Raw genomic sequence first — 27,932 nt, 5'->3', positions numbered from 1 at the left:
CCACAACTTGGTCCCTAGAGGAGTGTGTGTGGAGCAGCTGGAGCAGCTGGACACAATGCTCATGCCAGGTGCCGGTCCAGCAGCGCTACCGACACCAGGGACCAGTGCCCAGAGGGGCCAGGGAGAGCGCCCCCTGCACACGACTGGACGGCCACTTCCGGCCTTGCCTCACCGGCAACTGCTCTGGTGAGGCCCCAAGGAGCGAGAAGGCAGGGGGCCGAACCCTGGCAGGGGACTTTCAGGGTCCCCACTGGGCCCCCCAGCTCCACTCGGAGCGAGCCTCAGTGTCCCCAGGACCTGAGTCGCCTGCACCTGCGCTGACCTTGCCCTCAGCAGACACTTACTCCCTGCCTTGCCCTCAGCTACTCTCCTCACAGCTGCTCCCCGCCTTCCCCACCCTCCAAGCCCTCACCATGGCTTTCCCACTTTGCCGCTGCAGACCATCTGTGGCTTGTCCGCTGTAGCTGTCCCCAGGCACAGTGGGTCTTGTCCGCTTCCTGCCGTAGCTGCCCTCCATCTCTGCCCCTCTGTCTCCCATCTGCCAGTCCCCTGAGCGCCTGCCAGTACCAGGCCCCGAGCTCCATGCAGCTTCCTGGCTTTTCAAGGTCCAAATGGTCCTGACCCTTCCCTGGGGCACCCACTGGGGCCAAGTGGGTGCATCCTGGGGTGTCTGTCACTGGTCAGTCCTTACATGCAGCGGGGGGGCAGACTTGCACACTTCCTGAGTGACCACAGGGACATAATGGGACTGTGCACTATGCACTCTGGGCTTGAGAAGCAGAGGGTGTCTCTGGGTTGCCCCCCGCGCCCCCACCAGCCTGCCTGCCTCTCTCCTCCAGAGGACAGCTGCACACCTCCCTTTGAGTTCCAGGCCTGTGGCTCCCCCTGCACTGGGCTCTGTGCCACACACCTGAGCCATCAGCTCTGCCAGGACCTGCCACCCTGCCAGCCTGGCTGCTACTGCCCCAAGGTGAGGCGTGGAGCCAGGGGAGATGGCCCTGGAGGAGGAGTCCTTGGTCCACCCTCCCGCACCACCTCCCCGCCACGATGCCCATGGCGACCCCTCTCCTGCAAACCTTTCCTCTGGACAGCTCTTCACGTTCTGCTTCATGGCCATGTGCCTGTTCACTCAGCAGTACGCACGTGCACCTGCTGTGGGCCAGCGTGGTGATGACTGCCACGCAGCCCTGTCTGTGTCCCCTTCTGCACAGGGGCTGCTGGAGCAGGCTGGTAGCTGTGTTCCTCCAGAGCAGTGTAACTGCCAGCACATCTCAGGAGAAGAGGCTGGGGTGACCCTGGCCCCTGGGGACCACTTGCAGCTGGGCTGCAAAGAGTGGTGAGTGTTGGGGGTGGGGAAGGTGGCACCAGAGGGCTGGGGCCGAGTAGTGGGGCAAGGAGCAGGGAAGGGTTCCCCAGGGCAGCCTGACCCCTGCAGAGAAGGCCAAACCATCCCACGGGCCCAGTCCCAGCCTCATCCTGCTCCAAATGAGCCCAGAGCCCTGCATGGTACCCTGCATGAGCTCCCCACCCACCGTTCTGGACTGGGTCCTGCCTCCCAGAGCCCACCCTGACCGCCCCCTCCCACAGTGAATGCCAGCGTGGGGAGCTGCAATGCACCAGCCAGGGATGTCGAGGTAACACTGGACTAGGGAGACCAGCTGTCCCTGTTTGCCCAAGACTTGGGTGGGGGCAGGGGAGTTTGGGGAACTTTCATTTCTAGGACCAGGACATTCCCAGACAAACCAGGATGGTGGGTCAACTTACCCTGGCCCCCGCTCCACATCCCTCAGCCTTTCCTGTTTCCTGACCTTCCTGGTCATAACCCGAGCCCCTCCTTCCCCATCCACTGTGGTCTCTGGGTCTGGAGGAGGGTCCCTGGGAAGGATGCTCACATGCCACTCTCCTAGGTCTTCTGCCTCTGAGCGGCTGGTCAGAGTGGTCACCCTGTGGGCCCTGCCTGCCCCCCGGCATGCTGGCGCCTGCCTCCAGGACTGCCCTAGAGGAGCGCTGGCCCCAGGACCCAGCGGGCCTCCTCCCAACCTCGGCCCCCACGCTGGCTTCGGAGCAGCACCGCCACCGCCTCTGCTTGGACCCTGAGACGGGGAGGCCATGGGCTGGGGATCCAGACCTCTGCACTGTGCCACTCAGCCAGCAACGCCTGTGCCCAGACCCTGGAGCCTGCCTAGGTGATGGGGAGGGACAGAGGCCACAGGGGGAGGGGCCTGGAATCAGGTTGAGGGGGCTGGCCAGGTAGAGCTGTGCTGCATTGTTCTGGTTAGTGTCCCGGCAGTTAGCTGACCTGCTAACCTTTCTGCTAGCCTCCAGGGCCTGCTGGATTTGAGGCTGGATGGGGCAGCAGCTGGAAGAGAAAGGGATCCTGGGGCTCAGGGCAGCAGAGTGTGTACAGAGCTGCAGCAGGAGGTAGGGAGGAGGGAGGAGGGCCTGGGAACTGACTTCCATTCTATCTCCCCAGACTTATGCCGGTGGAGTTCTTGGGGGCCCTGGAGCCGCTGCCAGATGCCCTGCAGTGGGGGGTTCCGACTGCGCTGGAGAGAAGCTGGGGGTCCTCCTGGAGGGGGCTGCCGGGGGCCATGGGCTCAGACAGAGAGTTGCAACATGGGGCCTTGCCCAGGTAACCGGGTCCCGGCATCCGGAGGAGGGACCAGGGACTGCAGGGTCTGACAGGCACCTGGCGGGGGTGCTGCCTCAGTCCCTGGAGGTGCACAGTGGAAGGCTGGGACTCAAGAATGTCCCAACAGACTCCTACCTTCTGGTCCTCAGGAGAAAGCTGTGAGGCCCGGAACACCGTGCCCACCCCTGACTGTGCCAACCAGTGTCCTAGAAGCTGTGTCGACCTCTGGGACCACGTGCAGTGTCTGCAGGGACCGTGCCGCCCAGGTGGCCAGGCCACGCCCACACCGGCCGGGGAGCTCCGGGGAAGCTCACTCCTGCTTTGCCGCCTGCTGCTCCCAGAGAGCACGTGACCCGGGGCGGGCAGACCGCTGGGTCAGGAGTTATAGGGCGGCAGTGGATACGTGGGTCACTTTAGCAGCCAGCTCAGGGTCCTGCCCCTAGTCAAGCAGCCTATGTCCTGAGGATGCTCTCTGGCAGCCTCAGGGGTTCCCAGGGGGGTGCCCACTCCCAGGGCAGGCTAAAGAGGCCCCTTCCTGTCCTCAGGTGGTGGGAGATATTGTGGAGACCAGGTGATGTGCAGGGAGAGGGTGGGAAGAAGGGTGCCCCAGGGCTTCCTGAGGCTTTGGACTCCATCTGGCTGGCTGAGGGGTCTATCGAGTGCAGCCTCCCCAGCATCCAATCTTGCTTGTCCGCCCCACCCCCACTCCCAGGCTGCCGCTGTCCCCCTGGCCAACTGATACAGGACGGGCACTGTGTGCCAATGTCTTCTTGCCGCTGTGGCCTCCCCAGCCCCAACGCTTCATGGGTGCTGGCTCCGGCCGAGATGGTGCAGCTGGACTGCAGAAACTGGTACGGCTGCCACTGGTGGCCAAGCTAGAGGACAGGGAGCTTTGGGTGGGAAGCTTGGGGCAGGCCAAGGTGATGGGCATTGCTGGAGAGCAAAGGCTCCGTTCACCTTGACTCAAGAGTGCCTTTCTGCACACCCTGATCCACAGCACCTGTGTCAATGGGTCCCTGGTGTGCCCCCGTCATGAGTGCCCAGCCCTCGGGCCTTGGTCAGCCTGGAGCAACTGCTCTGCTCCCTGTGGTGGGGGCACCACCAAGCGGCATCGGAGCTGCAAGGAGGGTCCCAGCAGTGCGTCGTGCCAGGCCCAGGACACGGAGCAGCAGCAGGAATGTAACCTGCGGCCCTGCCCTGGTGAGCACCCAGGACAGTGGGTGCCTGCCCTTCCCTTGAGGGCTGCCGAGCACAGGGCCCATCCCAGCTGGCAATTGCCAAGGCAGACGGTGGGTCCTGAGGCAGCCCCCTCTCTGGGATTCCATCTCACAGTCTGTGCCCCCACCCCCCCAGAGTGCCCACCTGGCCAGTTGCTCAGCACCTGTGCCACCTCGTGCCCACGCCTCTGCTCGCACCTGCAGCCTGGCACCCTCTGCGCGCAGGAACCCTGCCAGCTGGGCTGTGACTGCCCTGGAGGGCAGGTGGGTGTGGACACTGTGCCCAGACCCCCGCGTGGGGGAGCAGGCTGGTCGGGGGAAGAGGCGGCGGTCGGTCCAAGTGTAACGGGAGCCTTCCTTGTCCCAGCTGCTTCACAATGGCACGTGTGTGCCCCCCGCCGCCTGCCCCTGCACCCAGCTCTCTCTGCCCTGGGGCCTCACCCTGACTCTCGAAGAGCAGGCCCGGGAGCTGCCCCCAGGGACTGTACTCACCCAAAACTGCAGCCGCTGGTGAGCGCCGGGGGGGGGGGGCAGGGAGGCGTGGAGGGAGGGGTGGCTGGGAATGGGTGTGGGGAGGAGGGCATGGCAGGTGTCTGAACCCAAGCTTCTGTCTTCCCAGTGTCTGCCAAGATGGGGCCTTCAGCTGCTCCCTCGCTGACTGTCAGGGTGAGATATGGGCCACCCAGGTCTCTGCTGGTCCCTCCAAAGCCAAGACCAGGCTGGCACTCGTATGGGGAGTGGAGCCTGCCTGTCCTAGGCAATGCTACCTCCTTCGGGAAGCCCTGTCCCCTGCTCTGTCCACACAGACTCCCATCCCCTGGCTGAGAGCCAACACTCCCTGCCCTGTGCTCCCTGGACACTTAGTGTGGTCCCCACTGGGTGGTTGGGGGCATTTTTCAGGTACACTGTGTGCACACTGAGCCAGGCTGTGAGTGATGCAGGAAGTGGAGGGTTCTTTCCCTGCAGACGAGGAAACTGAGGTCTAGAGGCTGAGCTGAAACAGGACCCTTGCCTGGCAGTCTGCAGACTCATGGTGTCTGCTTTGTGCTGTGTCACTCCCAACTAATCAGGGTCCACAGGCCTTTGCTAAGGGCCCACATGTGCCACACTGGGCTCTGAGTGGATTCAGAGACTCACAGGCATTCAAGCCCCAGGCACCCCCAGCCTGGCTGCTGAGGGCAGACTTGGCCACCAGAACGGGTGGAGACAGGAGACAGTGTCTGGCTCACAGACACAAGCTGCATCCACAGGATGTGACTTTGGTGCTGAGAATGGAGAGGGTGGGGTGGACAGGACTGGTCAGGGGAGGCTTCCTGGAGGAGGCAAGATCCAAGCTGGGCCTCACTAGTGTTTGGAAGGGTGGATAAGAGCAGAGAGGTGTGTTTGGAGACCTAGAAGTCTGGAGGCTGCTGGAGCAGAGTGGGCAGCACTAGGGAGGGGAGAAGGGACCCAAGGGTGCCCAGCGTGGGAGGGGGGAGCATTGAGGCTGGACCCAGGGCTGACCTGAGTGGTGGGATGGGTGGTCTTCCCTGGCAGAGTGCCCCCCCGGGGAAATGTGGCAGCAGCAGTTGGCCCCCGGGGAGCTGGGGCTCTGCGAGCAGACGTGCCGGGAGCCCGACGCCACAGAGACTCAGGGCAACTGCAGTGCGGGGCAGGTCCCAGGCTGCGTGTGCCAGCGGGGGCACTTCCGTAGCCAGGCGGGTCCCTGCGTGCCCTGGGACCGTTGCGAGTGCTGGCATCACGGGCATGCCCACCCGGTGAGACACTTCAGTCCTCTGTGCCACCTAGTCCTTGACTCAGGCCTCCCATCCACTGCTTTGTCCCTTTACTGCACTGGCTCCTCCTCCTACTCTTGGCCCACAGCAGAGGGCAGCTGGGCCATCAGCCATCACCTGGGACAGTCTCTGGCCCCTAATGGCCCACCTCCTGCAACTCTTGTTGCCAACGCCAGTCCCAGGCCACTGCCCTGGCTAGGCCCCCAGGCTGGGTTCTGGGTTGGGGTAGTCTAAGAGGAAAATCTGCAAGAGGAGGGATGGAGAGGAGGCTCTCCCTACTCTCCCCAGCCTGGATCCGAGTGGCAGGAGGCCTGTGAGAGCTGCCGCTGCATCAGTGGGAGGAGTGTCTGCACCCAGCACTGCCCCCTCCTCACCTGTGCCCAGGTACCCGCCTGCAGCCCTGCCGCCCTCTCAGAGGGCTCCCCGGGCTCCTTTCTGGGTCCTTCCCCAGAGGCTGGTCTCAGGATCTCAAGCAGGCGGTGCCAGGGTTCTGAGCCGTCTTCCTGAGTGGACTGGGGACCACACCCTCTGCAGGGCGAGGTGGCTGTGCAGGAGCCAGGGAGCTGCTGTCCCACTTGTCGCCAGGAGACTCCGGGTAAGCAGGGGACCTGGGGCACCTCCTGCTGCACCTGTCCTTGCTCTGGGCCCTTCTCCTGAGCCACCCCTGCACCAGCCCCTCATCACGGCCTTCTCTCTGCTCTCCCCTCACCTCCTGCCACTTACCTGCCCTTTCCCCAGAGGAGCAGCCTGCCTCCTGCCGGCACCTCACCGAGCTTCGCAACCTCACCAAGGGCCCCTGCTACCTGGACCAGGTGGAAGTGACCTACTGCAGTGGGCACTGCCCGTCCAGCACCAACGTCCTGCTTGAGGTGAGCAAGGGGGCTGCAGGCCTGTGGGGTCAACCCGAGGCCCCCAAGGGCCTGCAGCTGCGAGCCTAGAACCCAGGCAAAGCCCAGGGGACATGAGGGATGAGGTCCATCTTAGGGGCAAACAGCTGATCAGAGCCGGGGTGAGTTTTCACCAAGGTGGTGGTGCACCTGCTTCTTGGCCCAGTGACCTCAGCTGGGCTTGGGCTCTGAAGGCTGCTGCAGGCCTCCGCCCCCTCCCGGGGGCCTTGTCCCGCTTCTCCCTGGTCCCCCACCCCGCCCCGCACAGCCTGCCCCTCAGCCAACTGTGCCTCACAAGGCAAGCAAGCCAGGACAACAAAGAAAGACACGGAAGAGCTAAGTTAACCCATTACACAGTGAGTGAAAGCTTGAAGGACAGGCATTTCACGGGTAGCCTTGCTCCCGATGTTTCCCCAAAGACTGATGGAGCTGTGCTCCACCCTCATTCTCCTTGGACCCAGAAAGGCCAGACCTGCTCCTTTGGGCGGCCCTTCTCAGGGGCTCTGGGCTCCCCCTCACTCCCCCAGCCCTGAGCCTGGAAGGCTGTGGCTGCAGCTGGGTCCTGGCCAGGGTCCAGCCAGAACAGAACCTCGGCACCTGGCCTGGCCTCGGGTCACCTGTGGCTTGGCCATTCCCTCCCGCCTCGGCCCACCTGGCCAAGGTCATCTATTCCTGGAAGACAAAGGTGCTTTCCTACCTGGTCTTCAACCCTTGGCCCCTCTCCTGCTCCCCTGGGCACTCCTGCACCTCCTGGGAATGCCTCCCAAATCACTTTTGGATTTTTTAAAACAGAGTGAGGAGAAGAGAGTAGTTAAGAAATTTTTTCTGGGAGGAAAAATGATAGTGGGATAGAATCAGTTACTTTTTTTCTGAATCTTTTGTAGTTTTTTTAAACTTGGTATTGTGTAAATGTATTACCTATTTAAACATAAAGTTAAAATAGAATTATACATAAAATTAAAGCAAACTTTCAGTGGGACTTACAGAGTTACCACATAATCAGAGAGCAAGAGTGTCTGCTTTGGAGTGAGAACTCACTTTGCACTTCGATCCGACTGTGCAGTTTAGGACTTCATTATTTGTAGTTTCAGAAATTGTTAGCCTGTCTCTCCAACTAGGCTGGAAGCCTCTTGGCTTACAGTAGAGGCTGTGTCTTTTCCCTCTGCTGATGGGATGCAGTGATGATGGTGTTAAAAGCCTTCATTTACCCTGAAAGTTGTTGGTTGCCAGACAGGTGGGGGCTGGAGTGAAGGAGGTGGGCTTCTGGGAAAACTGGGACTTGGTGGTGACACATCCCTTCCCTGCCCGGCTGTCCTGCTTGGCGAGATGTGGGATCTGAGACCTTGGGAATCTGGCCGTCCCTCGGCCCAGCTCTGCGGGGATAGGACGGGCCAAGAGAGGAAAGGAAGGTGGTTTGGGCCGACTCCTCCGCTTGGTGCCTCCCTGGCTCAGCCACCCGCTTTCGCCCAGGAGCCGTACCTGCAGAGCCAGTGCGACTGTTGCAGCTACCGCCTGGACCCCGATAACCCCGTGCGGATCCTGAACCTTCACTGCCCCGGCGGCCGCACAGAGCTGGTGGTGCTGCCGGTCATCCACAGCTGCCAGTGCAGCGAGTGCCAGGGTGTGTCTGCACGAGGGTCCTGGAGGGGGCGGGGGCAGGGCGGGGGAGGGGCCGGGGTCCCCGGAGGCCTGGAGTGGGCTGACCTCTGGCTGGAGCGGGGCCAGGCTGGGCGTTACCCAACATCCCCTCGCTGGATCCTTCTTGAGTCCTTCTGCTCCACCCCATCCCCCTTCTTAGCATTCGTGTTGATTTCTTCCCCAATCAAGAGTAAGGTTGGGTGCTTGGAGTCAGGCATACTGGATTCAAATCCCAGCTTGTCTATTTCTTCCTTGCTGAGTCTCCATGACCTCATCTTTACAACCGGGCTGACAATCTGCACAGGCTTGTTGAGAGGACTCAGTGGGAAGTGTCTGGTTCTTGTTAAATACCTGGTATATGATACCCTGAGGCCACAATGTGTGGCAGGTGAGAGAGAAACCCAGGCGCTGATACCCCGTGGATGGAGCGCAGGGCAAGAGCCCACCTTTGTTCTGGGCTTCTTCCTGGAGCTTCTTCCTTCCTCTTCTGCCAGTTGGCTCAGACGGCCCTCTCTCCAGCCGCATCCCTTCCGGGCCTGACCACTCTGCCTTTTTTCGCTAGCACATCTGCCCTTCATTTGTCCTCCAGGAGGTGATTTCTCAAAGCGCTGATGGCTCCACTGGATGAGGCCCCGCTGCTCCTCACGTGATCACTTATCTCAGCAGCACTGACCCCTCCTCCCATGCCCAGCCATCCTCTCCATGCCCTGGCTCCAGCATATTCCAAATAAAGTGACATTGGCAGCAAGCCTGTGTGCAGAGTCTGCATCCCTGGGCCCAGAGGGGAAGGGGAGGAAGGAGGGGTCTGAGCCCTGGCCTGGACCAGCACAAGGACTGTCTCCTAGGGAACCTCTATGAACCTGCCGTGCTAGTGAACTTGGGCAAGTCACTTCCCATATCTGAGCCTCAGTTACCCCATCTGTAGCCGGTGAATGTCAAGTCTGAAGAGCTCTGGTGTAAGTCATCTCTAGGGCTCCAGGTTGCATCCCACAACCCATCTGACGTCAGCTGCAGCTGTGGTGGGCATTTCCACACAAGATCCACTCATCTCATGCTGATGTGTGCTTCTCCTCCTCCTTTTATAAAGTTTTATTGAGGTATAATTTATATCCTATGAAATTCACCCATTTTAAGTTTACACTTCAGTGACTTTTACAGAAAATACCTAAAGTTGCACAAAATCATGACAATCCAGTTAGAGAACATTTCCATTATTTCAAGCCCATTTTACAATCCATCCTTCCCATCTCCAGCCCCAGGCAGCCACTAAACTGCTTTCTACCTCAACAGATTTGCCTTTTCTGGACATTTCATGTAAATGTCTAGCAGCTTTGGATTAGCACGATGATTTGGAGATTCATCTGTTAACCAAAATAAATACTGCAGGAGGCTGCAAATAAGTTTATTTGGGGTCTTAAGAATTGCAATTCAGGAGACACAGATTTGGGTAACCCTGAAGGAGTGGTCCAAGGAAGAGAAAGAGACAGCGGATGGGTTTACAAAGACAAAAAGCCACGAGGTCGTTAAAAGTTGCGTGGACAGAATTGTGATTGACATGAGTCAGAAAATATTTGTCCTTAAGGCATTCCTTTCTGCCCAGGACAGAGAAAACTCTGATTTTCAAAGACCCCATGTGCACATTGGGTCCACCCAGATCAGGATACTCTCCCCATTTTAAGGTCAGTTGTGCCACACAGTGTACCACAATCAAGGAAGTGATATCTCATCACATCCGCAGGCCCCAGGAGTTAGGGTGGGACATCTCTCGGGGGAGGGCATTTAGAAATCCCTCCTCCCATTGTAGGGCTGCATGGCTAGTCAGGGTCTCAGTATGGCTTCAAGGCCAGGCTGGGGTCCCTACTTCCCACCAGGTTTCTAACAGGAAACCAATGATAATTATTCATTCTTAATCACATATATGGCCGCCTCTTTTTGCTCCTTTGTCTTCAGAGATGGCCCATGCCCTGTGTATCTACTTCTACTTTAACCTGAACACCCAACCCCCACACCTCGTGGCCTTTCTCTTGCCTCCTGAAACAGCCTACACTCTACGGAGTATGTATCTCTCTAAATAAACCTATCTTTACTCAAAAAAAAAAAAAAATCACATACATCCCTCAATGGAGGACTATCAGAAATATTTGGGAAGGAAACTGTGTAAAAGGATTGGCATTCCTGATAGTAAAGCAGCCATTATAACCTGAATGTCCACTTGGTTTCTGTCCTTCAATACACATGCTATGCACTTGGATATACTGCTGACCAGAATATCAACCTGAATATCACTTATCATCTCTCCCTGAGTCTCCGCCCACCTGGAAGCTGGTATTTCTCCCAAATTCCAACTCAGGGCCAGGAAGAGAAACGCTCACCTTTTGTGATGCTCATTCTCCTGGTTTTGCTGGCCAGCTCTCCCTCTTCCTCCCACAAAGAGCCCTCTTCCTGCGTAGCTTGTGCCACCTAGCTACACCACCCTATCCTGCTCCCTGTAGTCCTTCCCCATCTCCAAAGACTTCACCTCTTTCCACACATTTTCAGTGTCCATGTGGATAATCCATTTAAAATTTCAGTCTCATATTCTTTGCTTCCTCACCTGTCATGACCTTCTCCTTCATTTCACCTTGGGAATCCACTCCTACGACTTGACCATTTTCAAACACGTGCAAATATTTACTCACTGATCATAACTTCCTCTCATCCCAGCTTACTTTCTCTCACCCCCACTGCTGTCATTCATCACTGTTTTTGTGATTTCAATTCCATTGACCCCTCCAAGTTCTCACTTCTCATTACCCCGCCTCCTGTCTTCCATCAGGATTCCTGGTCTGCATGGTGAGTCTCAACACCAACTACAAATTAGAATCACCTGAGAAGCTTTTAATAAATAACAATCCCCAGGCTCCATCCTGAACCATCAAATCAGGTTCTTTGAAAGCCCCATGGGTAATTCTAATGCGCACCTAGCTGGAATTGAGAATCACCTTTCTATAATTATTATTGGCCACTCCACTGCAAATACCATTCATTCCCTCACTTTTCTATCCCTTCATTCATATCCACCTGGCAATATTCCAACCAAAATATCTGCCCAAGTTTTTTGCTTCTAGACAGAGTAAATAGGTTGTTTTTACCTTAAATCTGTGATCACAAAACTCAAATTGGCTTTTAATTCAACTGGCCATCCGACTTGCTATGTTTCCCCATCAGCTGTTTCCCATTCTCTGAGATGACCAGGCACACCTCCACTTTTTCCCCCTCTGCATTTTCCTGAGATGATCTTGTCTCATTGAGATATCATCAGATGGGAATTCTCTCAGTAAACCTACAAACAAACCTACACCTACTCCATCTTCTCCTCCTTCCCCTCTGGTATCATCCAGAAGCACTCCTACCCCTCTAAAGGGCCCCTGTACTCTGGTCCTCGGTCCTCTTGCCTCCTCAAGGACTTGGGTCCTTGCATCACTCCATCTTTGCTGAACCATCAGTTCCCGTTCCACCAACACAGAAACAGGATTTTGTGTCCACATCTTGGCCCTTGGCCTCAATCCCACATTCCCCTCTAGATACTGCCCCATTTCTCTGTACACTTTCATTGAAAAACTTGTGGAAAGAATTATCTACCCTGGCCGTCTCAACCACCTCACCTCCAAATTTTTAATCTACAGATGAGAATTTGTTATACAGATACAGGGATAATGCATGAGCAGAAATATAGCTCTCCAAGGTCCTGATATAGCTGAGTCTGGGAGCTGGAGGCTGGAGGGCTATCTGGAGCCCTCTCTCTGCCTTCTCATTTGTTGTGCATCTCCCTCTTTGTACTTTCTCAGTAATGCAGACTCCGCTACTAGTGAGTGCACCTAGCAGAGGGTGACTGCTCAAAACAAGGTTGTGGACTGAATTGGGCCCCCTGCCAAATTCATATGCTGAGGCCCTAAATCCCAGTGTGCCTGTATGTGGAAACAGGACCTTTATGGAGGTAACTAAGGTTACATGAAGTCATAAGGGTGGGGCCCTGATAGATTAGCATCCTTATTAGAAGAGACTCCAGAGAGCTTGTCCCCTCCCCCTACTCTCCACCAGTACACAGAAAGAAGAGGTCAGATGAACACACAGCCACAAGCCAGCAGCAGAGGTCTTACCAGAAACCAACCACGTTGGCATGCTGATCTCAGACTTCTAGTCTCCAGAACTGTGAGAAAGTAAATGTCTCTTGTTTAAGCCACACAGTCTATGTTGTTATGGCAGCCTGAGCTGACTAATACAAAGTCTACTGCAGTTCCACCAACCTGATCGAACTCTCTCACATTTCTAGAGAAGATATTCTCATTGGCCCTGCTGAGTTTAAATCTGGTCAACCCTGGCCAGGAGAGCAGGATCATATAATGGAAAATGGTTACTTGGGACCTTTCAGGGGTGATAATCAAAATATTTAACAATAAGTATGGCAATATAAATTAATTAAAAATTTAAATATAAATTATATTTGCTTTATTTTTATTTAAAACTTTGAATTGCAGTTTAAAACACACATATGTAAAAGTGCATAAAACATAAATGAACAACTCAATAAATAATTGTAAAGCAGATATCGGGTAACTACCATCCAGGTCTAGAAATAGAACACTTCTCACCACAGAAGCCCTCAGGGGTCCCTTCCCACCCATATTGAATTCCCTCTCTCCTAAAGTTAGTATAAAATACTTTTATAATAATCATTTCCTTATTTTCTGTAGTTTTACCTTCACATACACATAATGAGAGGGTCACAGGGAAGCTTTCTAGAATGCTGCAAATTTTTTATATCTGATCTGGGTGGTGGCTATATGGTACACATGTAAAAATATGAGTTGTACACTTAAGATTTCTGCACTTTACTGTCCATTATTTGTACTATTATTATACATATTACATCCATATATAACAAGTGAAACAATGCATTGTTACAATTATTACTTTAATTTTACATCTTTTAAAGAAGATGAGAGGAGAAAGGAGAGCAAGTATATATTTATAGAGTGGTTTTTTTTCTCTTCTATCCTTTGCTTTTTAAATTCACCCTCTACTCTGCAATAGTACTGAGCAACTGAAGTGTGAATCTGCCCATACCGTTTGCCAGCTAAAAACTTATTTCAAGTCCTTTAAGGCAGTACGCAGTGCCTTCCACATCCAGCCCCAGTGTCTCTCCAGCATCACTTCCCACAACTTCCCGTCTTACACACTGTCCTTATAGACACCATTTGCTCATCTTTCTGGTTTTGCTGATGCTGTTTCTTATGCCCAATTGCCCTTCCTACACAACACCTCTCTTCCCCTCCTGTTTCAGTTGGCTCAGGCTACAAAAACAAAACATTATAGACTGGGTGACTTAAACAACTGACATTTATTTTCTCACTGTTATGGAGGCTGGAAGTCCAAGATCAAAGTGCCAGCATGGACAGGTTCTGGTAAGAACTCTCTTTCTGGCTGACAGCTGCCTTCTCACTGTTTCCTCACATGGCAGAGAGAAACAAAGTTCCCCGTGTCTCTTCTTATAAACACACCAAACCCATCGTGAGGATCCCACCCTCATGATCTCATCTAAACCTAATTACTTCCCAAAGGCCCCACATCTAAGTACCATCCTATAGGGGTTATATATGAATTCTGAGGGAACACAATAGAACCTCCTTCACATAACTAAATGCGAGGGAACAGACGCAAGAGAAAGCAACTTCATAGCCCAGTCGGAGCACTTTGCCCTTATTACAGGGCCTGAGAGGGCGTCGTGGGTACGTTACCTAGTAACCATAGCCGGGGAGGGAGGCTGAAAGGGCCGAGAGCAAGCTGCTTGGCGTCCAATCCGGACCCCGTATTCCCGGAGCCAATAGCAGCTTTGAGAGCCGCTTACCGAGCCTGGACTGAGCTTCCCATGATGCCCCGGCGCCTCGGGCTAGGCGGCTGCCGTAAAGCAGTTCACTCGACGCGACGCAAGTGACCGCGGCGCGCCTCTCCCGGCTCGGCGAGTGCCACTCCCCGCCCCACAAGAGAGAGTCGGCTCCAGGCCGCGCCCCCTCCTCACCGGGTCGCCCTCCCCTCCGGGGGCCCGGTCCTCACGGTGGTCGCGGCGGCAGCGCCCTCGGGCCAGGCCACGGGGGGAGGGGGCGGCCTGGCGGCAGTGGCGGGGTCAGCACGGGGCACCAAAGGCGGGGCCATGGAGCTCGGGGAGTCGGGGAAGGTAGGCCTGGAAGGGCCCTGGGGCCTCCCACTCCCTCGCCCCCGATCCGGGCGCCTGCGAGGCGGGCGGTACGGGCGGAGTCCCCGCAGATGAGCCAGCCTTGCAGGGAAGGGCTCGCCCGCTCGCCCGCCGCCTCTTCCTCTGCACTTGGGCGGCCGCCTCGGGCGAGTCCCGCGCAGCGTTCCGCTCGCTCCCTCCCTCCCTCCCCGGCCGCCGTCAGCCGAGTCGCCGCTGGGTTGATGCTGGGGGGTGGGGGGGCGACCCGCCCAATGTAGAAACGCGAAAGTGCTTCCTGTTTTCCCACACCGCCGTTGGCGTTTTGAAGAGGCCCAGCGTGTTTTAAGGCTTTGAGGCTGGATAAGACCCCAGTGGTAGCTAAGGGTAGGAATCCCGGGAGACAAGGTGAGGGCTTCGCCCTGCCTCGATTCCCCCTTCCCAAGAAACAACTGAGAAGAAAAAGACAAGGCATCTGGCATATTTCTTGCCGGTTTCTGTGTCTAGCTTATCTACTTCGAGGAGTATCTGAGTATTGCTTAGAAGCATATTCCTTCAGGCTTTGGGCAGGAGGCTGTAAGTTGGAAGAAATGGTAGGGGAAAAAATGCTTGAAGGTAGAGTTAAGTAGGTTTGACGAGATGGAGCTTGGAGGCAGTGTCCGCAGAGACCAGCCTGGTTGTAGGCGCTTGACTGAGACATTAGCAGCCTTTGGGACTAAGATCTTTCTGGATGTTCTTTGCTGCAAGTTCTTGACGATCGTTTCTTCTTTGGCACAGAGGGAATTTCCTCAACAAATATTTTCAAGTGCGTATTGAGTCTCTCTTTCAAAAAAATTGTTCATTTAATAAACAGTTTGATCTGTGATTTAAGTTGATGTAGATGCTGGAAGTACAAGAATAAATATGAAATGACCACTTTCCCCCAGGAACTCTCCTGCAATTGTCACTTCAGTAACTTGGGTAAGCCTGGAAGTGTTGTCCCACAGACAAGAGAGAAAGATAATGAGATTATTTTGATGCTCCAGTTTTTCCTGGAAAGACTGGGAAGGACTCTGCATTACAAAAAGTTACTCCTAGCTTAAGCAACTCTTCTGTACTCCTTCCTTTCCACAAGCTACAGTGATATATTTTCCAGATGAAACAACCCTCAAAGTAAAGAGTCCAAGACAATAAAGCTCAACAGAACCTAACTAAAGAAACTGAAGAAAGATTAAACTGTTTGCCAGCCTCGTGTTAAGCACTTTAGCAGATATCAAAAAAGTAAGGGAAGTGGCCCTTACTCTCAGGTTTATCCTCCGATTAGTTTAGACTGAATCTGATTTTGGACAGAGAGGGGGCAGAATGTAGTGAGGAGGAAGGGTTATAAACAATTGGCATTGAAAATTGGAATTAGTGATTTGAGATTGATTTCAAGCTATTCTGTTCAGTTGTAGGCTTTCTTAGCCTTTAATGAGAGAATAGAAAAATACAAACATTTTGGGAGGTGGAGGAGAAATTTTATGTCCTTTTCAGGCTCAACCACTAATTGAAAACCTTGGAGTCTGAAAATTTCACTCATGATTCTAATCTTGTTTGCAGGGTGTCTCAAAAGGACACCTTTCCCAGGAACGTCTGTTTTCTAGCAGGGGGAATGAGGATGTTATCCAAAGATGAAATAAAGTGATTGCAAAACAAACCAGCAGTGTAAGATGTATTGCAGACGAGTGACGATACTAAGGCCTCGGTGGAATGGCTGTGCTATTCTAAAGTTCTATTCTGAATATCACTTTTTTGTCTCAAAGCTTGGAGACTAGGGGGTCCACTTGAGGTAGTAGTTTGGTCTGTTATTAGAATCTTCCTTTGATGCTATTTTGTGACATTTATTAACTAAAAGCAATCTTGGGCTATTGGATTGGGTGTGGAGTATCTTGCCTGTCATTGGCAGAATAGGATAGAAGTCAAAGACTTTGCCCCATCACTATCTCCTATTATCCTGTTTTATTTTCTTCCCAGCCATTATCACTATATCAGATGATCACGTTTATTTATTCATTTACATGTTTGCTGATTTTAGTCTCTGTTATATCCCCAGCTAGAATGGCGCAGCAGTATCTGGCATTTAATAGGTTCTCAGAAAGTATTTATTGAATGAATGACTCAAAATAGCATGTCTACAGGAGCTGTTTTGCTATAAGGTGGGTGCTGTGAGGAGCACTGCAGCCTGACACCTCGTGTGCCCTCTGAGAGACTGTTGTTCCTGCTGCCAAATGGGAGTATTTATTGTGTATGTACTTATTGCCTCCTTATTTTGGGTTCCTGGTCCCTCTGTCCTTCCCATGGAAGTGATCATTCCCTTCTCAGTTTTCTCTGGTCTCAGTTTTATTATTGCACTTACATCATAGTTGTCTGTCACCTCCTGAATTTAATCTGCTTGATGAATATAGTATTTTGTTTTTGTTTTTTTAGGGGGAGGTAGTTAGGTTTATTTATTTGTTTAATGGAGGTACTGGAGAGTGGGCCCAGGACCTTGTGCATGCTAAGGACGCACTCTACCACAGAGCCATACCCTCTCCCCTGTAGTGTCTTTTATATCTTATGATCTGCTGGCACGTAGAAACAAATCAAATGCACATTGAATGAAAAAAGTAAGTGCCTATGAAATATTTTCTGTATAATGTGATGGGGAGAGGGGTGGTGATGGGGAAGGAGATAAAGGAAAATCAGCACAGGCTTCCTGAGGACCAGGCACCACGACGGATGTAAGCCTTCCTTGCTCAGGGGAAGGGGACGCACTGGGACCAGGTGGGTGGGAAGTCCCTTGTGACGGAGGTGGCATGTGAATAGGAACTGGGTGAGCGGGTGGGCCCTAAGTGGGTGGGAGGCAGTGGGCAGAGTCAGGGAACGTAAAGGCTGGGTGTGTAGAGGGAGGAAAGCTGCAAGATGTGTTGATCAATTACCCTTACGCTAATCTGGCTGCAGTAGAGATTCCAGGTAGGGCAGGACTTTGAGCGAAGGTTAGGGAGGAAGGTTAAGTTCAGATCGAGGGGACTTGGGGTGTGGCTGAGAAATCAGAGCTCTACCTTATAGACAGTGGGCACCACTAAAATAGAACATCCAGAGATACTCTTCGCTTTCTGTGTAGATAAGAAATTCCTCTTAGTCAAGTCTAAATTTTCTGCAGATTTGTGTTTTCTTTACATTGCAGTCAACTGGAATCAGAAGGCTCTTGCCATAGTATTGGTTAAAAGAGAGGAACCAGGGTTAAGGTAATCACTTTTGTTGGGAAGACACTTCTTTATTATCTAAACATTCGGTCCTGGCCATACTCTTCATCCTTGTGGTGCTCATAAACTAAAGCAGTGGGTCCATGGGCTTCATTATGCCCACCTGTTCCCTCAGGAAGACCGGCAGGTGGGAATGAATAGGGAACCCTGTTTACCCTTGATCACAAACTCTTTAGCCGGCCCTGGTGGGAGCAGCTTGCCCTCTCGTCCTGGTGTACCGTAGTCCTCCTGGGATCTGCCTGCTGTATAATCTCAAGGGTTTTCTTCCCCCTCGCCACGCTGGCTCTCCTTAGGCCTTATCTGTGAGTACCCCTTTCTTGTCTGCCTGCCTGCTTCTAGCAGAGCCCAGCCTCCAGCAGGTTTTTGGAATTATAATTGCATTTTGCTTTGGAAGATGCTCTGAGAGCAAGTAATTATTTAAAACATATGCATTTGGCAGTACAATTCCATTTTTGTTTTAAAACCTGTTCATTCATACATATTAACAGACAAAAGACTGGAAGGTTACCTACCAAATGTCAATAGTAATGATCAGTAAGGAGATTGTGGGTGAACTTAAAACGGTTTTTTTTCTGCTTATTGTCTAAATTTTCTGCAGTGAACATGTATTTACTCAGAAAAATACTCAGATTATTTTTAAACATACAGTTCAACAGTGACTGATAAGCATTATCTGTATTGTTTTTCTCAAAAAGTTTCACTGTTGAAGTTAAAATAGATTCATGTGTTTGAAATCTGAGCGTAAAGTTACAGGCAATTTTAAACAAATATACTAGAACTTGTTATGAATGGAAATGAATGCGTCCCCTTCAGAGCTGTCACTTTGGGAGGACTTATACTTACTCCAAGGGTGCTGTTACCCGAAATGTTGTTTTTCTTTGGGGGTAGGAGATTTTTTGTTGTTGATAATTTTCTTTGACTAGGTGATAAATGGTGGCATAAAATTTAAAAGGCTAAACAGAAAGGTTTTCTGATTATTTCTTTTATAACTGCTTGTTTCATGGCTGCAGTATCTTACCTCTCTGAGGCTTTTGATGATAGTTTTGTTTTTTAAAGTTTTTTCCTCCATGCCTCACATCCATTTCTTCCCCTCCTCCCCTCACCCCACCATCTATTTTGGTCTCTATCAGACCTGTTACAGCCTTTCCCCAGATGTCTGCTAGTCCAGTTGTTTGCTGACACTTAATAGTGGAAACCAGCATTCTAACTGGAAGCACTGAGCTCACTAAAGGGAGGGGTTTATCAACTTGGATCCCGTGTAGGGGAACTGGGCTGGCATTTGTTAGCAAACAGCTTTCCCCCAGTTCTTATTATTTTAGCCTCACTATCTTCACTCCCAGGCCAGAGATTCCGCAGCTGCAGGATCCCAAGTCTTGAGGATGTAGCTGTGTAAACTGGATTGTTTCTGACTTTGCCCACTGCTGGGTGAGGATTCGATTTTCTTGGATCTGCTTAGTTATTACTTTTTCATCTGCTTTTCCTTTAACAAAATTGTATTGCTCTTGTCCCCTCGTTTTGTTCTCCATCCTAGTGGGTGTTTTGTTTGGAGGTTGGTGTTTTTGTTTGTTTTGGTGGGTGGGTGGGCAGGGAGGGTGTCTTTTGAATCACAGAAGGAAGCAAAATTGGGTGTACTTGTTCAATCTGCCATCTTAATCCAGAACTCTCCAAAACACTTTCTGAATTTCCTCATCCCTTTTTGGTGAGACAGAGCTACTTTACAAGTCCCATGGAATATAGTTCTCAGCTCTAAAGCTTTGCCTATCTTGATCATCAACTTCACTCACATAGTTCTGAGCGACTTTAGATTGTTTCTAGAAATCAGATACATCTTCCTAACTGAAGATTTACCATGTTCAAGATTTTGCCAAAGAATGTGCCATAAGCTGTTGCTGATGCCCTGGCTGAGAAGTAACGGGTCCTGGGGGAAGGCAGATGAAGAGCATGCCGGGAAAGGATGGTGCATTTCCTGAGTCGGCCTTCTTTATGACGCTTTGTTTCGGTGTATGGCCCTTCCTAGAACGAGTCTCATTGCCCCGTGACTTGTACCCAGGCTGTGAGAGCGATGCGGTGTAGGTCTTGTATGTAGGTTGACAGTGCCCCCTCCCCCAGTCGGAGCTGTTCCCAGAGAAGAGGGGCCCTCCGGTGGTTGTGATCCTAGGTGTAGAAGCTTAAGGAAGAAGTTGGTGCTTATCTGGTGTCATTTTTCCTTCCAGGCTCCTGTGACGTTTGATGACATCACGGTGTACTTGCTTCAGGAGGAATGGATGCTGCTGAGTCAGCAGCGGAAGGAGCTCTGTGGTTCTGACAAGCTGGAGGCACCACTGGGTATGGAATCCTGTTCATTTCCCCACTGCCTGACCCTAGGTCAGCATTCCCACCATGTCTGACTATGACATACTTGGGAATTTTCTGGAACTCTACCACTGTTTTCAGGCATCTTTACACTGTTTATCCACTCAGTCCCATATCTGACTCAGCTGCACATGGATTCACACATCACCCTTTCTCTTCTCCGTTTAAATTGTCCAGAAGAAGTGGAGAGATTGGGCACATCAAGGCTAGACCTGGATGTCTCAGGATATCGTGGGGTTCCAGGTGGGAAGCCCCACCTGTGGACTGCGGAGCTGCAAGGTGCATTTGTTTCAGGTGCCCATAGGACGCTGCAGGTGGTGGGCAGGGTTGAACAAGCATCAGATTCGCAGTGTGGAAACCTGGTCTCAGTCCCACCTCTACCACGTGATGTGGTGTGCGTTTGCCAAGCCCATTAGCCTTTTTAAGCCTTGGTTTCTTTCTTCACAGGGTTGTTGTAAAGGTTTAATGAGGCAAAACTTAAAACTTTGTGCCAATGTAGGTGTTCTTCATCTTTTTTATTTTGTGGATGTTCTTTCTCTGTACCATGGACAGAGGCGATTGTGTTTCAGTGTGTGTACGTGCATTTGTCCTCTTTCTGACTTCTGTTTGATGACCATCTGCCAGGCCTTTCTTTGCTTCTTTTCTTCTTGGCCCCTAAGGGTTGTGGGAGCAAGTCTGAGCTCTCTGTGGATGGAGGGACTGTGCTTTCCGTGCCTGCTAAAAACGGTTTGAAAACCAATTCTTTTAAACCGGAAGTGGCAAAGCAGCAGCTCACGGGCCAACTTTGGCCTCCCCCATTTTTTTTCTTTTCTTTAATCACTTTTGTTTGGCTTCTTTAAAATATTTAAATAAATCATCAATATTTAACCATTGGGAGTCTTCACACAGAAATATAATTTCTGTTTTCTCTTGAAAACTGGGGTGGTCTAGTGGTACTGGCCTGGTGTTTGGCTGGTGGCCCCCTCGTGGAGTCGAGCAGCTGTCTCTGCACACGGGTTCAAATCCACAGCCTCCCACCTCTGTCTGGTTTTCTCAGATTATCATCTGGTCCCTCTTAGCGTTTGAGTTTGAGCCTCTGCTCTGAACCAGTAGTTTTCTGACCTTTTTAGCCTGTGTGACCTGGATCCAGGACCTCACAGTGCTTTTCTCTGTTCCTGACTCAGGACCAACGATCGCCAACCCAGAGCTGTTCTATAAGTTTGAGCGAGGGCCAGAGCCATGGCTAGCCAGAGTCCAGGGCCAGAGGACTCTCCTGAGCCACCACCCAGGTGAGTGTGGACCTGCCCTGGGAGGAGGGGTGCTTAGCTGGAGAAGGAGCGGGAAGCTGGATGCCAGGGCTCTGGTCTCACCCTCTGCCTCTCCCTGTTCTCTGCCGACTACACACAATGTTCTTCTTCCCCAAGCTGTCACCTTATCTAAGATACACACACCTCCCCCAACATCGTTCTCCTCTCGTTTTATTTATTTTTTTCCTCCCTTTATTTACTTCTACCCAAGAGCAGATGTTTGTGTATCAGTATATATTCTAAGTCCCATGAAGGCACGACCTGGTCTTATTTACTACTCTATTCCCAGTGCCGAGAACCAAGCCTGGCACGTGGTTGCTCAGTAGACAACCATGGAACAAACGGGTAAATGAATAGATGTCTGCTAAGTCCTAGGAATTGATGTTTGCTTTCCTCCTTTGACAAGCCTGTCCTGTTCGGGGATTGGCTTGGCTGGAGCCAGGCCAGACGGCCTCTTGTCATCTGACCGTAAGGTGACAGTATGAACCCAGCCCCTCCTCCGGGAGAAAAGGGAGGTGGAACAAGTTCCTGCATAAATCAAATGACGAAAATTTGCTCTCCCTTGTGATCTGTCTCAGATGGACCACATAGAGCCCTAGATTCACAGATACTAATTTGGTTTGTTTTTCTTGTGCTTGGCTCTTAATTTCGAGCCTCTTTACTCTTTGTTAGCAGCTGTGTGCTTCTGGGGTTGGCCACAGTTTCGTAGACTGATCTATTGCCCTGGAACAGATACTGTTGGGTCCTTGGCCACGAGGCCTCTGAACTTGTTGATGCATAAGAAATGGCTCCAGAGGACTTAGAGTTGTCTAAGCTGCATTTCAATGAAGGAGTGAATAAAGAAACTTCTGGTTTAGCTTCAAGAAGGAAAATCGTAGTGAGGTCATGGGAGTTTTCACCTCTTTGAAGGGTGGCGTGAGACAGGAATTAGACTTGTGTTTTTCTTGAGGGCTGGAGTAGCACCCCTGGGTGGAAGTTACTCAAAGATGGATTGCAGCTTTAGGAAAATTCTCTGGGGACCAAAATTGCCTGCCCAGGAGGTAGGTCACTCTCTTGCCCTAAAGGTACCTGAGCAAAGTGCAGATGCCTGTCTGGCAGGGGTACCATGAAAGGGGATTCCCGTTGAGTGTGGAGTGGAAGTGTTTGCTTCAATTACCTTTTTTCACCCTGCATTCTCCTAGTTCAGTGTACTTACCCATGAATAAGTCTGCTCTCCTGAAGACTGTGCCACTGTCTTGGGTTGCAGAGATCAAATTACAAAGATCTCTTTTTGGCCAGGTGTATCTGTCCTTTAAATTAAAAAAAAAAAAAAGGTTTGCTTAAAGCCCATTTGGTTTCTTCTGGGTCAGGCAAGGTGGGCCTGGGGCTGGGAGACTGAGCGACAAGAACGTGAGGCAGGCTGTCACTTTGTGGGTGTGGTTCCCAGCTTCCTGTCCATGCATCTGAGTGCCTTTGTGAGTTGCAGTTACTCTGCCTATAAGATTTCAGAGCAAATTCCATCTGTCTCTTTTCTTCAAAGGAAAAAGCAAGGTGGGCTTCATGGAAGAAATGGATGTGCAAAGTCCAGCCAGAGAAGCTGGTCTGTACCTGCCACCTCAGAAGAAAGCCTGCCTTTCCCACTTCAGCTCAGAGAGTGGCAGCATCGAGGTAGACTGTATGGGAAAAAACAAAAAGCACTTAAAACCTCGGTCTATCCAGAAGTCATGGTTTGCACAGTTCCCATGGCTGGTCATGAACGAGGAGCAAACGGCTCTCTTTTGCTCTGCTTGCCGGGAGTACCCATCTGTCAGGGACAGACGGTCAAGATTAATAGAAGGTTACACAGGACCATTCAAGGTGGAGACTCTCAAATACCACGGCAAGAGCAAAGCCCACGTGTTCTGTGTCAAGGCCTTGGCAGCACGGGATCCCATCTGGGCAGCCCGTTTCCAGAGAATCCAAGATGCATCTGGAGATGTACTGGCCGGCCCGGAGCACCTCTTCACTGCAGATTATCCCATATTTTACCCCCCAGGGCCTCTGGGGACCTTTGATAACATGGCCCAGCTCCTGCCCAGCTCGAGAGCTGCCCTGGAGGACCCTGGGGGGAATGGAGCAATTCCTGCATTGTACCTAGACTACATTTCCGATTTCAAGCAAAAAGAAATTGCTGATGACATCCATGGCTCCTCAAACGTTAACATTTTGTGTAATGACTCTGCTGAACCCCGTGGACAGGTAATATGTTTGTAATGATTGCTGTATCTCAAGGGCAAGGATTCCATACTGAGAACAACATATATTGCATGATGATGACGAAAAAATTCCATTAGCCATATCTGCTGCTAACATATAATGTTACCATGAGCTCACATGCTTTATAATGTGCTAGGCATTGTTTTAAGTGCTTTACATGTATTATCTCCTTTATTTATGACGACAGCCCCGTTATCATCACCTCCTTTTGGCAGATAACAAAACGTAATTAGTGGGACGGGATATCCTGACTTCTGACATACAGGGAACACCTAAATTCAGAATGATAATCTTTATCTTGAATCCAAAATGACCACAGAACTCAAGAAGTAATCCATAACCACAAAACAACCTCAGAGCTCTTACGTAATTTTAAAAACATTTTCAACTTTAGCTTTGGAACCATGTAGCACTTTTAAACATTGTGAAATCTCTTCACACTTGTTCCTTTATGTCATGTTTTTAATGCTGCTCTGAGGCTTGTGGAGCAAGGCTGGTTAAACTCATCTCGTTGGGCGGCATCTAAGACTCAGGGGGTGGGACATAGCCAGAGTTGAAGGGCCGTCGTGGTGGTGGCCTCTCCCCACAGCCCTTGAGTGCCAGCTCAGTGCTCCCCTTCTGCTCCCTGCGGGGCTGGTGGAGCCTACAAGGCCCTAGTTCTCACCTCAGGTTTATTTTGTAATTGTCTAACTCTTTGGAAAATTGGCCTGTATGGAAACTGCATTAATCAGAATCTTTGAGTAACTAGGTCCTTCCCCATTTCTCAGCTCTTCCATATCAGCAGGCTTTTACTACAAATCGTCTTGAGGAAGGCTTCTGGTATTCCAAAGAGAATAGCTCAGATGTTCCTCGTACCTAACATCATAGGTCAAGTCAGTAAACTCGGAGTTTTACAGAATCCAGAAAAGTGACAAAGCTCATTTCTCTTCTTGTTCTTGTTCTTTCTAGTCTTTAATAGTAGAAGCTAATAAACAGGTCTAACCTTTTAGGATCTGAATTCCTTTAGCAGCAGAGTGTGTGCTAACCTACTCACTGAATGTGAGCAGCTTTAGTTCTTTTTTACTACTTCTTCCTCCCTATCTGGGTGGGAAACCTTAGCAGGTGCTCTTAGAGGCAGCCGGCCACCTGTGCAGCCGTGGATGAATAGAAGGCCCCCCCTGGGGCTGTAAAGGGCAGTGTGCAGTCACGAGTTTCCGCCAAGACCTCTAGTCCTCAGTGCTTTTTCCTTTCCTCCCAGGATACTCCACGGTCGCACTGAGGTTCATTTGATTTTGACTTAGTAACTCTGGGCCACACACATTTGCTTCTTTGACTTTCGATAGATAACTGAGTTCCTCAGAGTGCATCTGGGCCTGTTGGCAGGCTTTCCAGGAGAAACAGGTCTCGAGCAGGACCCTGGAAGTAACACGTGGGTGTCTGATGTGAGAGGAATATTGAGTGACTGCTGCTCTTTGTTGCAGGATCCTTCTGAAGAGGGGCTGTTTGAGGAGGTTCCCGTGGTGTTTGAGGAGCTCCCGGTGGTGTTTGAGGATGTGGCGGTGTATTTCACCCGGGAGGAGTGGGGCGTGCTAGACAAGCGGCAGAAGGAGCTGTACAGAGACGTGATGCGGATGAATTATGAGCTGTTGGCATCCCTGGGTAAAGATCCCTGTAGGCCCTTGTTTGCCACCATCACTTGACATGGGAAACCCACAAGGGCAGCTGTGGCTCGTAGTCATCACCCCATTTCTGCCCTCTCCCTGTCCGTAGGCAGAGAGTGAGTATATTTTTTGCATCTCAGAACTCTCCCTGCTTTGGGATACTGTGCTTTTTCTCCTCTTCATCCCCCCACCTGTCACCCATCTTCCACCAGACATTTGTTGAGTACTTACTACGTGCTGGGTGAACATGAGTGAGTCAAGATCTCTGCTTTCAAGGGGCTGGCAGGTTTGTGGGAGAGACAGACACTTTGATAAGAAACTGTAAGATCATACAAGTTCCATAAAAGAGGTTCAGGAAAGTGCCCAGGGGCTGCCAAGGAGAGTGATTTAATTGAGCTGGGCATCTGAGGGAGGGATAAGGACAGTCTGAACAGAAGTGTTTTAACTGACTTGAAAGCCAGGTGCAGAGGGAGGAGGACTGGCATCTAGCGACGGCAGAGGGAGGGGCCAGCAGGCGGGCGGTCTCGGCCTGGCGGCACTAGGTCCTAGGTCTGCACTGGAGCAGGAGCAGTGTGGTGTTTGTTGTCTTCCCGGCAGAGTCTTGTCTCCTGCACCTGCTTCTTGTTCTTCTCTTTGCTTCCTTTTTCCATCAGGCACCCAGGGTTCTCACGTGGCACTAAAATGGAATGACAGCTTTTCATCTTATCTGATTTTTGGGTTTTGTGGGTTTTTTTAACTAGCATATATTGTAACAGAAACCTTGCAGAACAGGCTTCTGTACATAACTTAGGAATTGCAGCAGCGACCTGCATCATTTCTACAGAAGAAGAAATGAGTATTTGTGGCTTAGTTGATGTCATAGCCCCTGGTTTACACCATCCTCTCACTGCAGCTAAGATAGAGATTATTTTCTCAACATACGTGACCCGTATACTACTTGTTTTTATCGATGTTCAGTTTTTAAATGCCTCCCCCAACATTTAGAAATGATGTGAAACACTTTGTTTCACGAGGACAGAGGTGCTGTAATCATGTCCTGGGCCGCGGGCCCTGGGATGAAGTGCACCTTCCCGAGCATGACTGCCACTGATGATGTTTGAAAGCAGGCGATTCATTTTGAAGAAAGACATCCCCACCCGCAAGAAGCTGATCTTCCCTTGGAAGGAATGGGCAGCAGGGATGTGCTTTGCCTTTTGGGCCCCTTTGGTGGGGACCCAGTAGTACCACAGTGCGTCTCCCACAGGGTGGGCCTGACTTGGCTTGTTCAGCCTGACAGCATCATCTGAGCATTTTATCATTTTCTTCTTAACTTCTATATATTAGGAAGTGGGGAAATCTTAACTGACTGAGGGAAATCAAGGGGCAGATCAGTCTTGGTTACATTTTGTTTGGATGAACAATAAGTATGATCAGAGGAAGAGTAATTCGTTTTGCTTGAGGGTTGAGGGCAGGAGTCAGGAAGGACTGTATGGAGGATGGGGCAGTTCTCTTCAGTTGTCTGTGAAATTAAGATGGGCACACGGGTCTAGAAATGGAATATTATTTGGCATTATCTTTTGTAAATGGAACACAAGTAGAACTTCTCTTTGGAGTGAACTCAATTTTGAAAAAGAAAACCTCATCATAATTTTTGCAGCCAAGAAAAGTTCTATACGTCTTTAAAAAAAATCTTCCATGCATATTTTTAATTGAAGTATAGTTGATTTGCAGTGTTGTGTTAGTTCAGATGTAATCCCATCCATTTTTAATGTTTCTTATCTCTTATTTTAAAACACTATGACCTGCTTATATTGGGTGTTACAGGAAGCCTCTATGTTTTCTTTTATTCTCCTGTCTGGAAATAATAATAGTGGCTTTTGCTACTGACTGAGCACCTACCAAGCGCTGGTCCTTGTGTTGAGCGTCTTACATACAATCTCTCTAACCCTTACACAGAACCTGTAAGGCAAGTAGCAGTAGTATTTTCGGATGAGAAAACAGCCCTGAGAATTCAACCCATTTAGCTGCAAAATGGCTAAACTGAAATTCTTACTCTTCTGCCCGTTCCATATGCATCAGACTCAGATAAAATGCCTGCTCTATATATGTTTATTACCAATTGGACGCCATTTCTTTTCATTTCAAGATTGTGCTAAGCATGTTGTTAATTTTAAAATAACAATGGCACCAAGTGTAATATAAGATTATTTAAAAACTTTAACAGTATAAGAATTTTTTGGAAGTCCCCACTCCTATACCCTTCCCCCCTGCAAGAGGGTTAGTGGTTTGGTCTGGTTCTCGCCGACCTTCTCTGCAGGTCACTGTTCATTCTCTCGCCTCGGCCTCTGTAAGGACTAGGGTGCAGAAGGGCTGATGCCCTGGGCTGATGGGATGTGGTCACGTCAGCAGCTCTGCTCAGGCCCTGGGTCTTGGTGGGTCTGATGGTCATCATGCTGCATCCCAGCACATTCGTGCTATGGATTTCCTTTTGCTCTTTTCACTTGAGGAAACACAGCTAATTTTTCCATTGCTCTTATTAGGATTTACAACTAGCAGATTTGTTCTTTCAGATTTTGTAATTATTGGACCTGTTTTAAAAACAACAGTCTCAATTTAATGCAGTCGAATTCCATATTAATTTCTGTCAGTTGTTTGGCAGTTGAATTGCATTGACTAAAGCTTGTCAGCTGATGGTATGTTTCCAGGTCAGGTCCACTCACCTGTCACAGTCTCCTTGCCCTCACCAGCTGTCTCATCAATGGGGCTGAACTTATAGAGGACAGTCGTTTTGATTACGGAGAAAAGAGGTTTATGTTTTAT

General features: G+C 50.8%; 2 protein-coding genes across 3 annotated transcripts in view; both read left to right on the top strand.

The window, feature by feature from the left end:
* The window catches only part of LOC105085222 (SCO-spondin), a 53,562-nt gene extending 44,673 nt beyond the window's left edge, over nucleotides 1-8,889 (top strand). Inside the window, exons 86-103 of the mRNA XM_064487791.1 lie at nucleotides 19-186; nucleotides 840-970; nucleotides 1,212-1,336; nucleotides 1,588-1,634; nucleotides 1,908-2,186; nucleotides 2,474-2,632; nucleotides 2,782-2,898; nucleotides 3,345-3,483; nucleotides 3,630-3,832; nucleotides 3,986-4,113; nucleotides 4,217-4,359; nucleotides 4,469-4,515; nucleotides 5,386-5,606; nucleotides 5,913-6,008; nucleotides 6,159-6,219; nucleotides 6,363-6,493; nucleotides 7,982-8,132; nucleotides 8,739-8,889. Coding sequence (XP_064343861.1) covers nucleotides 19-186; nucleotides 840-970; nucleotides 1,212-1,336; nucleotides 1,588-1,634; nucleotides 1,908-2,186; nucleotides 2,474-2,632; nucleotides 2,782-2,898; nucleotides 3,345-3,483; nucleotides 3,630-3,832; nucleotides 3,986-4,113; nucleotides 4,217-4,359; nucleotides 4,469-4,515; nucleotides 5,386-5,606; nucleotides 5,913-6,008; nucleotides 6,159-6,219; nucleotides 6,363-6,493; nucleotides 7,982-8,132; nucleotides 8,739-8,761 — 2,369 coding nt within the window. The 3' untranslated portion in view covers nucleotides 8,762-8,889. The remainder of the gene's footprint in view (nucleotides 1-18; nucleotides 187-839; nucleotides 971-1,211; nucleotides 1,337-1,587; nucleotides 1,635-1,907; nucleotides 2,187-2,473; nucleotides 2,633-2,781; nucleotides 2,899-3,344; nucleotides 3,484-3,629; nucleotides 3,833-3,985; nucleotides 4,114-4,216; nucleotides 4,360-4,468; nucleotides 4,516-5,385; nucleotides 5,607-5,912; nucleotides 6,009-6,158; nucleotides 6,220-6,362; nucleotides 6,494-7,981; nucleotides 8,133-8,738) is intronic.
* Nucleotides 8,890-14,101: 5,212 nt separating this feature from the next.
* ZNF862 (zinc finger protein 862) overlaps nucleotides 14,102-27,932 on the top strand; it is a 28,831-nt gene continuing 15,000 nt past the window's right edge. Inside the window, exons 1-5 of one of the 2 annotated variants that reach the window (XM_031455574.2) lie at nucleotides 14,102-14,363; nucleotides 19,834-19,945; nucleotides 21,136-21,240; nucleotides 22,778-23,475; nucleotides 24,954-25,131. In XM_031455574.2, coding sequence (XP_031311434.2) covers nucleotides 14,340-14,363; nucleotides 19,834-19,945; nucleotides 21,136-21,240; nucleotides 22,778-23,475; nucleotides 24,954-25,131 — 1,117 coding nt within the window. In that variant the 5' untranslated portion in view covers nucleotides 14,102-14,339. Of the gene's footprint in view, nucleotides 14,364-16,525; nucleotides 16,621-19,833; nucleotides 19,946-21,135; nucleotides 21,241-22,777; nucleotides 23,476-24,953; nucleotides 25,132-27,932 lie in introns of those variants that run through there. The other variant, XM_064487229.1, reaches the window with a different exon arrangement.

The sequence above is a fragment of the Camelus dromedarius genome, chromosome 7 (genome assembly GCF_036321535.1).
Source record: "Camelus dromedarius isolate mCamDro1 chromosome 7, mCamDro1.pat, whole genome shotgun sequence".
Lineage (NCBI taxonomy): Eukaryota > Metazoa > Chordata > Mammalia > Artiodactyla > Camelidae > Camelus > Camelus dromedarius.
This window is presented reverse-complemented; position numbering and strand designations above follow the sequence as displayed.